Genomic DNA, 10524 nt, shown 5'->3' with positions numbered 1-10524 from the left:
CTTTTTTCCGATTGGAACATAGTGGATATACCATATTATATTGGTTTCAGAAAGAATGCAAAACTGTTGTGAATGACTCCCCTAAAGGCCAAGATAGCATGAGTAAAACACACTGCTCTCAAAAGACTTCTTCATATATATAAGCATACATGACTCCTTTTGGCTATTCTCAGTTTATTCTTTTACATGGAACTGGAATATTTTGAGGGGTTACTGATTCAGAATACATTAGATAAAAGAGCACACATAAAAATCATTACAAAAATGTCATTTCATCAATTAGATTTTGAACCACAACATGTAGGATTTTCCCATTAATTATAACTTTTTAGAAGTGCAAATAAGAGGACTTAAGGTAGAAGAAAGCGGTCTTGCATTACCATTTAGCAGCTAAATGTTATTATATTATATCAAGACCCTATTTTCTCTCTCTTGAGGTAAGTTATCAAACATCTCTTTTTATGCCAGAAGAAACTGGCCAAAATGGATCATTGGTATTCTCAGGGATTTTCCTGAAGACAGGCATCAATTTACTGAAAAAAGCAAATTCCTCTCTAATTTTTTGAGTAGTAACAGTAAGTGCTTTTGTGCCAAAATCCAAATACCATTCACTCGAGGAAAAGCAAAGACAAGTCTTTCTGGTCAAAATGATATAATGATATCCAATGAAGCAGTTTTGATACCACCCACAAGAATGCTCTCCTACGCAGTGACAATATTCATAGTAGGATGGTCACCAAGCAGTACAAAGGCAAAAATGGAAAAATTGGACTTAATTGGAGTGAGCTTACATTGTGAGTTCTGTCAAATAAAGGAATTTCCAAACGTCCAGCATCATTCATGCAGCCCCTCTGTGAGCTAGATTTCTGTGAAGACCAGGCTGAACTAGCAAGCACCCACAGAAAGGACACAGATGGCATCTCACTGCAGACCTCCTACACCAGCTGTGACACGGCAGGTATTTCAGATTTCTGGCCACTTGCCTTTGGTGATGTTTGCAGTCTAAAAAGTCAGTTATCATTTGAATTAAATTATTCAAGAAAACAAGTTATTGATCTTAAGTTTTTGCCACCAAAGAGAGTTATGGCACAACCAACGGATAAGTACAAATACATTAGGCTTGATTGTCTTAACCAAATCTGAGTGTATGTTAGCCAGATTTTGGACACATATTAAGGAGATAATAGGAATTAAAAGGCCAAAATGAAGGATAGGATGCTTAAAGAGTAATAAGTGTCAGTAAGTGATTCAAAATCAGAAATCATCATAGGAGAAAAAATAGCTAAGGAAATAAAAAAGAGCATTTATCTTAAAGTATGATTACCTGTAGCTTTACTCATCTGACTTTGTTCTGTGGTTCCTGGAAAGGATTCTCCTTTATATTGTCATCTACCTAGTGTGAATATTTTGTCTGCGAGCTGACTTGTACTTTTCCTACAGCTTCATTTGACATATAGAAATATTTCTTGAGGAAAAATCACTTTGGATTATTCTTAATGATACCCAGTTTGAGCTATCTATCAGGGACAACCTCCCATCATTTCCAGAATGACATAGTTATCTCTAAAAGAAGGATCTATGGAACAGTTTTTGGGCTTTTAGTGATGTGCCTCTTAAAAATATCTAATATTGTCTTTCCAGTGTTTTTTTAAAATCAGCCTTTCTCTGATTTCTCTTCTAGAACACAAAATTTCCTGCATATTCCCTGATTTTGTTTATAACTCATGAGTCATTCCATAATTTTAACACTGTTTGACATCTGGACAGGCTAATAGTTGTCAAAACCATAAATTCCTGGCCACTACTTTTTTGTTAGATTCCTTTGTTGAGTTCCCTGTTTTTGTCTAGAAGGGCCGGTGACTGTGGGGCGTAGGCTGTATCCTTAGAGGTGCTAAGGGGAAAAGCCACTTGACTTGAAAGCTAAGTGCTCACCAGAGGACAATAAACTTTTCTTTTCAAAAGCAAAGAATAAAGCTTATTTAAACAAAACAAAAACTACATGTTGGATGGAGATTGAGTAGATGACTCATTCATTTCCAGAAGGCATTTAACTTCCCTTTTGGGTGTGTTTGGTTTTTACCCTGTTGCCAGCCTCTCCCTATTGCTCCCACCTTCCGTCTTGGCAAATACTTTTCTGCTCTCTGTTTCTGTGAGTTTCCCATTATTTTTTTTAGATTCCAAGTATAAGTGATACCATTCAGTGCACTGACCTCCATTCATGCCCACATTGTCACAAATTACAGGATTTTCTTCTCTTTTTAAGGCTAAAATGATATGCCTACATATGTGATACATAGGTATATGTACACATATGTTACATGTTATTGATTCATTCATCCCTTGATGGATGTTTAGATTATTTCCAATGCTTTGACTATCATGACTAAGGATGAAATGAATATGGGAGTACAGATGTCTTCAAGACAATGACTTTGTTTCATTCAGATATATACCAGGAAGTGGGATTGCTGGGTCATATGATAGTTCTACTTAAAATTTTTTAACAAACCTCCACATTTTTCCATAGCAACAGAGCCAGTATACATTCCCACCATAGTATACAAGGGCTCGTACATTTTGTTACTTCCATTGTAATTTCCTCTTTTTAAAATAATTTTACTAATATTACTCAGATGATACCTGTCAATTTTGCATGACTTCTTATTTTATTTTCAATTATTCTTGGTCACCATTCCACTCTCCTCCTCCTTCAACTATGCACCCTGTGTGTTATGTTCTTCAGTTATACCTATTCTTAAAAATATACACTTTGTAGTTGAATGGTGTTGCTTTTTTCCTAAATCATATTTTATTATAGGTCTTATTCTTTTCCTTAGTCTTTATCACAAATTTGTCTTTGTATGATTTACATGACTGTGCTTCCAAGGGCACATATGTTATGTAACATTTCAGAGTCCTGACAACCACCCTATTTGACATGCACTTGTCTGGTGACGAATACCTGGGCTGCTCCAACTTTTTACTACCAGAAACAATGGCATAATAACTTCTTACAGAACCTATTTATGAAACTGTGTTTATCTTGCACATAAAACCAGAATTTGACCGCTAGTTAGCAGATAAATGCAAGTCTGTTGCACTAATTATTGTTAGATTGTACTGGGAAAACACCTGCACTTCTTTATTCTGTCAGTTCCAGAAGGTTCAAGTATCTCACATCTTTTCATACATGTTATTGTCAATGTTACTTAATTATGCAATGGGATAGGGATGAAGTGGTAGCTCACTGTTTTAATTTACATTTCTTGTGTGACAGACACTATTGAGTGGATATTCATATAATTTTTGAGCCTGTCATTCCACCTAACACGAAATTCTCATTTCATAATGATTTCTGCTTTTTCAACAGGATTTCCATTTATTGATCTGCAGGTATTACTATAATCTAGATATATTCAAACAGTGCAAATATTTACCCCCAGCTTGGAATCCATTTGCAAATATTGTGCAACTTTTATTGAAATAAATGCTTATCATTTGCTGTGATCAAGCTCATCATATTTTGTAAACTTTATGTTTTAGTAGCTTTGGAAATAATTTTTCCACATTCCAAGTCAAGAATATGTTGTCCATATTTTTATTTCTCACTCTTGGAATTTTAAATTATAATTTTAATTGAATATGAAGTTCACTTAAATTTATGACATGAGGTTAGAAACAACTTTCTTTTCTCTATACAGTGAGAATATCTTCTCATCATTTATAAAACTTTTCTCCCACTGATTGGTGGCATCCCTTTATCATATATCAAGTATCTGAGATTTCTATTCCCTTCCATTTGTCCAATGCCAGTTTTTTATTTAAAACCACACTTTTTATTACTATAAAGCACTTGAGTCATATATAAATAACAATTAGGTTGAATCTTTCCTATTGCTCATCTTTTTGAGCTCATCCATTTATGAGTATAACTGAACATGCTTGATAAGACTTCCATATTTTAAAATTTGTTAAGAACTGTTTTGTGGCCCAGTATGATTTATCTTAGGAAATATTCCACATGCACTTGAGAAGAATATTTCTCTGCTGTTGGGTGAAATGTTCTGGATATGTCTGTCTGTTTGGTTTGTATGATGTCAGTGTTTTAAAGTCAGCTTTGAAATATAATGTGTTCCTCATCAGCTTTAAGTATCCACACAACATTATAAGGAGTTTGTTAATGGCAAAATGGGTGTAGTTTCATTAGATTTTATTATACTAATAGACTAATTTGGGAAGAATAGAAATATCTACACAGTATAAGTCATTTCATTTATGAGTATAACTGAACATGCTTGATATGACTTCCATATTTTAAAATTTGTTAAGAACTGTTTTGTGGCCCAGTATGATTTATCTTAGGAAGTATTCCACATGCACTTGAGAAGAATATTTCTCTGCTGTTGGGTGAAATGTTCTGGATATGTCTGTTTGGTTTGTATGATGTCAGTGTTTTAAAGTCAGCTATTTTCTTATTGATTTTCTGTCTTCATGGTCTGACCACTGTTGAAGGAGACACTGAAGTCCCCTGCCATTTATGCTCTTCATGAATTGACCCCTTTATCATTACACAATGACTTTGGCTCTTGTAAGTTTTTCACTTAAAATCTACCTTCTCGGATATAAGCATAGCACCGCTGTCCCCCTCCCTCCCCTCTCTCCCTGCCTTCATCCTCACGGATGTGACTTTCCTGCCTGTGACTGTCGGTCTGTGTGTCCTTAGGCCTGCGGTGAATATTGTACAGGGAGGGTATAGTTGGGTTTTATTTTTATCTGTTTAGTCCCTCTATTTTTTTATTGGATAATATAGTAATTTATATTTAATTATTGATAGTTAAGCATTTAAATATGCCATTTTGTTGATTGTCTTCTGGGAATTTTGTAGATTCTGTATTTTCCTCTCTTCCTGTCTTCCTTTGTGATTGATGATTCTCTGTAGTGGTATGTTTAGATTATTGCTCTTATATCTTTCATGTATTTATTAGAGGTTCATTTATTAGAAGTTACCATGAGCCTTATATAAAATATCTTATTAATTATAACAATCTATTTAAGCTTTTAACAGCTTAACTTCAATTGCATACAAAAGCTCTTTACTTTTACTCTACATGTATTTTGTTTTTGATGTCACAATTTATATTTTTGTACTGTGCATCCATTAACAAATTATGTAGTCATAGTTACTTTTAATACTCTTGTATTTTAACCTTTACCTACAATTACAAGTGATATACATACCAACATTACAATATAAGAGAATTATGAATTTGACTATATATTTTACCTTTCCTAGTGAATTTTATACTTTCTTTTGTTTTCATGTTCCTAATCAGTGACTTCACTTCAGCTTGAAGAATTCCCTTTAGCATTTTTATTAAGCTTATTCTAGTGGTGATGAACTCTGCCAAATTTGTCTGGAAATAAGATTGTCTCTCCTTCAATTCTTTAAGACAATTTTGCTGGGTAGAGTATTCTTAGTTTTCAGTTCTTTTTATGTTATCCCACTTGTGTCTGACCTCAAAATCTTTTAACCAAAAATTCCATTGATGATCTTATAGTACCTTGTATATAACAGATCATTTTTATTTTACTGCTCTCAAGATTCCATCATGTCTTTAACTTTTGACAATTTGGTGATAATGCACATTGGTATGGTTCTCATTACTCATTTTATTGGTATTGTTTAGGCTTTCTGGGTCTGGATGCCTATTTCTTCCCAGTTTTGGAAAATTTTCGGTCATCTATTATTTGAATAAGCTTATTGTTCTTCCTTTCACTCTCCTTCTGGGACTCCCATAGTTTGTACATTGATATGTTTGCTGCAGTCATTTAAGTTCCTTAAGCTATCTTCTCTCTTCCTTATTTTAGTATGTTTTTGTTCTTGTTCTTCCATTTGTGTGATTTCCATTGGTCTACATTTTTATTGGAATAAAACCGATATGCAATATTATATTTGCTTCAGATGTACAACTAGTAACTTGATAATTATATACATTACTAGATGCCTGCCACAGTAAGTGTAGTTACCCTATTATATCAAAATATGAAAATATTACCAGTTACATTCTCTATGTTATAATTCCACTCCTATGTCTAACTTATAATTTTCACTTTGCACCTCCTTATCCCCTTCACCTATTTCACCCATCACCCAACCCCCTATTGTCTATACTTATGAACCTATTTCTTTTTGTTTGGTTTGGTTTTTAGATTCCTCATACAAATGAAATAATATGGTATTTGCTTTTCTCTGCTGGTTTTATTTCACTAAGAATCAGACCTGTGAGGTCCATCCACATCATCACAAATAGCAAATTTCCTTTCTTATGGTTGACTAATATTCCACTGAGTATATGTACCACATCTTCATTATCCATTCATCTATCAATAGGCACTTGGGTTACTTCCATATCTTTACAGGTGTAAATAATGCTGCAATGAGCATAGGTGTGCACGTATCTTTTTGAATTGGTGATTTTGTTTTCTTTGGCTAAGTTCCCAGGAGTGGAATTACTGAGTGCTGTGGTATTTCTATGTTTAGTATTTTTAGTAACCTCCATATTGTTTTCCACAGTGGCTACACAAATTTACATTCCCACTAACAGTGTAGGAGGCTCCCTTTGTGCCACATCCTCTTTAAGTATGGTGATCCCTTCTAATTGATCTGGTCTGCTGTTGTTTTCACAGGAATTTCTCTGTTGAGTTTTTCATTTCAGTTATTATATTCTGTGTTGTGTTATTTTTGTTTGGTACTTCTTAATATTCCTGTATCTTTGATGAAATTCTCACTTTGTTCAAACATTGTTCTTCTGATGTTGGTGAGTAATTTATGACCATTATTGTGAATTCTCTGTTAGGAAAAGTCACTTATCTTTATTTTATAAGGATCAGTTACTAGAGATTTGTAAGTTTGAATAACATTCTCCTGTTTCTTAATTTTCCTTCACTCTCTGTGTTGGTTTCTGCACATTAGAGAAAACACCTCTCCCAGTCTTGAAAGACTGGCCTCACAGAGGAGACGAACCTCAGCAATCACCCCAGCCAAAGATTCTGGATACTCTCACACCTTTGTGCTTGCCCAAATCATCAGTTTCAGTAGCCCCTAGACTACTGACGTATGCCAAGTTCTGTCAGTCCCCTGAAAGAAGGGAAAATGTCCACACACCTACTTCAGCTCCTGGAGACTGCCAACTGCCCACCCTATCAGCTCACTGACACAGGCTAATTAGAAGCCATACCTTTAGGCAGCAAGTGGAAAAATCAAGAGGTTATAAATACAGTATAGCCCCTTAGAAGGAGAAACTAGAATCTAGGTTTTTTTCTCATTGAGTTGTGCCATAGAAAATAGCCCTTAGTTCTTGTGCACCCATATAAAATAATCTCTTCATTCTCTGTGTTCCTAGGACACTCATAAATGCTGAGTTCAATTAGAGCTAAGTGATTTAGAAGCTAGTCTTCCAGGTGTTAACCATAGACATTGGGATGGCAGATGTACAGACAAGCTTTTCAGTGAGAATTTGAAGACTTGGTTTTATCTTTGAGAAGATCTGGGGAAGTAGGCATGAGAAGTTCCCATACACCAACTTATGCTCCTGGAATAGTACTAATTATATACATATGAACTCCCAGATGCAGGTTAGTTAGATTCCTGATTCCTGAGCAGCTGTTGGAAAAATACACAGTCAGACCCATTACAGGTAAAAACTCCTAGTCTTGTGTTTTCGTCTCTCTGTGCTGGGAGAACTAGCTACAGGAAACAGTCACGCGTCCATAAAAACATGTCCTAGTTTCTTGTGGTCTGGGGGTCTCATAAATGCTGAGCCCTGTAAGCTCACCAAGAGAGGTGATCTGGGAGCCAGCACAAAGCGGAGGGTGGCAGCCATAACAGTAGGGGCGCACGGAGAAGCTCCCTCTTGGCAGGAGCTAAAGGAGGACTATCTTAGGTTCCTTCACGCTTCAGTATGAATCTTTCCCTGCTCTCAGCAATTTCTTCAGAGCCCCTGTGACATCCTTATTCCTGAAACTATAAATGACAGGATTGAGGACAGGTGTAAGGATGGTGTAGAACAAGGACATCACCATGTCCTTCTCAGGGGTGTGGTAGGAGTTGGGGAGCATGTAGGTGTAGACGGCAGCCCCATAGAAGAGGGTGACCACAGTAATATGGGAGAAGCAGGTGGCAAAGGCCTTCCTCCGGCCCTCTGCTGAGTTTATCCTGTGGATGGTGAGGATAATAAAGTAATAAGAGCCTGAAATGACTGACACAGGGATGAACAGCATGATAATACAACACAGGTACATGAAAATCTCATAAAGGTAGGTGTCCATGCAAGAGAGCTTCAAGACAGCAGGAACTTCACAGAAAAAGTGGTGAATATCCCAGGATCTGCAGAAGGGGAAGGTCATGGTGATGGGAGTTAACACGAAGCCATCCATTGAACCCACAAACCAGCAGCTGGACGCCAGCAGGAGACACACCCTGCGGTTCATAAGGACAGGATATCGGAGTGGATGGCAGATGGCCACATAGCGGTCATAGGCCATGGCAGCTAGAAGGCAGTATTCTGAACCTCCCAAAAGCAGGTAGAAAAACATCTGGGTGCCACATCCCAGCAAAGAGATAGTTCTCACTCCAGCCAACTGGTTCGTCAGCATTTTGGGCACAATTACTGAAATATATATCAGGTCCATGAGCGAAAGCTGGTTGATGAAGAAGTACATGGGAGTATGCAAACAGGAGTCAGTGTGGATCAGAAGGATCAAGATGATATTCCCTGATAAAGCAATCAAAAATATGCTGAAGATGAGAAAGCAGAGGAGGCTAGGGTGTGCACTCTTGCTAAAGAGTCCCAGCAGGAAAAAGCTACCATCCCCTGTCTGATTTGCTGGCCACATGTTGAGCGAGTAGTCGAGGTGACTTACCTGGAGCACACAAACAGACTTTATGTCACCAGCAAGTATGTGTGCATTTTCAGATACACAATATAATAATTTTCCTTCAACTGAATAAAAATATTAATAAAAAATCTTCAGTTATTTCCAATATCAGGTACTATTTTGCACTAAAAAGAGTTAGCACCCTTAGAGGATAAACTGAGTTCCCCACCTGCACTGGGGATATATTTATATACTCAATGAATATTTTCAAATAACTGAAATTGAAATATTTCTTAGAGGAATTCACATAATCATATAACACATATCTTTCCATACGTGTACTTTTACAAGTTTCCATCTATAATATTTGATACCATATTACATCAATATCATACAGTCTTAACATCATAAAATGGCATGTGCCCATATAGGCTGAATTGCTCTCTAGTGAGATTTTACTATTAATAATAAACATTATAGGCATTGCTACACCTAAAGTCATTTTTGCAAGATAGGATTACTACTATTTGTGCTTTTTTAACCTTCATTGTCTTAACAGGATGAATCTACTATGCATACTTTTTATCAATACTTAAACATATTTTAAACAATAAATGCAAATTAATTTTATACACCATGTTCCAAAACATTTATACACCAATTAAAAAATTAGTCAAATTATTTTAAATGTGTCATTAAAGACATTAGCCCAAGTTGTGAATTTTTCAAATGATTTAAGTTTACATAAAACATATTTTCACACTTCTACTTCACCTATTACAAAGCTGTTAATTTTGTCAATCTTATGAATATTTTAATTATCTCTGTAATTATTTGGTAACCTATTATGGTTCAGCAAGATTTCAAGATTTCAAAGAAAGTTACGACTGCCTCAGACCAATGAAGCCCAGGGATCAGTGTTATCGCCCAATCTGTTTCTCCTGAGTTGATTTATACTACATCTTGTGTTTATCAGGCTGAGCCTTCTTTATAGCCAATATTAAGTTACAGTGATTATCAGATTTTGAAAGCCCCCATCTTTTCTTGCAATCTATCCATTTTACCCATGACAACTTGGCCAGAGGAAGTCTGTCTAAATTTACAATCCAGTTTAGTGTGTCATATTGCCATATCATTGTATGTGGGTGGGTATTCCTGAAGGGTCTTCATTCCAATGGTAAAGGATATGGTCTCTGAAGTTCCAACTTCTTCTCAGGTCACTTGGCCAATCTGTCACCTTGAACCAGCTGAGTATTTTGTAGGACCAGTGATGATGGTCAGACCTTTCCTGTTTGCAGCACTATTTCTCTCTTTTTAATTATTCTATGGTTTAGTAATGGATGATTGTTATCTATTTTTCCCTAGTTACAAGATAAGGAAAAACATTATATATCTATCCTGCATAACAGATGAGTATTAACAGGGAAGAAACACCTGTATTAACCCTATCCAAGTTCTTAATGTTGATTTAAAAACAAACATACACTATATTTATCCTTCCTTTTCATTGCAACTTCCCTTTGATAATCTTTATATTGACCCTTCTCTTTAAGAATTATTATTAACTCCTAATTTTAGAAATAGGAAATACTGAAATTAGCCATCATTATTTATTTATGACATTTCAAAATGTCTCTGCCTTGCCAA

At 35.7% G+C, this 10524-nt stretch overlaps 1 protein-coding gene across 1 annotated transcript; it reads right to left on the bottom strand.

The window, feature by feature from the left end:
• Positions 1–7956: 7956 nt before the first annotated feature.
• LOC118926142 (olfactory receptor 2T10-like) lies at positions 7957–8895 on the bottom strand. The gene has a single exon (XM_036912691.2). It carries the CDS (start codon positions 8893–8895, stop codon positions 7957–7959), a length of 939 nt encoding a protein of 312 aa, XP_036768586.2.
• Between the last annotated feature and the right edge of the window lie 1629 nt (positions 8896–10524).

This window comes from Manis pentadactyla, chromosome 13, assembly GCF_030020395.1.
Source record: "Manis pentadactyla isolate mManPen7 chromosome 13, mManPen7.hap1, whole genome shotgun sequence".
Classification (NCBI taxonomy): Eukaryota; Metazoa; Chordata; class Mammalia; order Pholidota; family Manidae; genus Manis; species Manis pentadactyla.
Note: the sequence above shows the minus strand (reverse complement) of the source record. Positions and strands in the feature narration are given on the sequence as shown.

Bases quoted from the DNA above. Each gene is read 5' to 3' on its own strand.
- LOC118926142 (XM_036912691.2), bottom strand. From the start codon at position 8,895: ATGTGGCCAGCAAATCAGACAGGGGATGGTAGCTTTTTCCTGCTGGGA.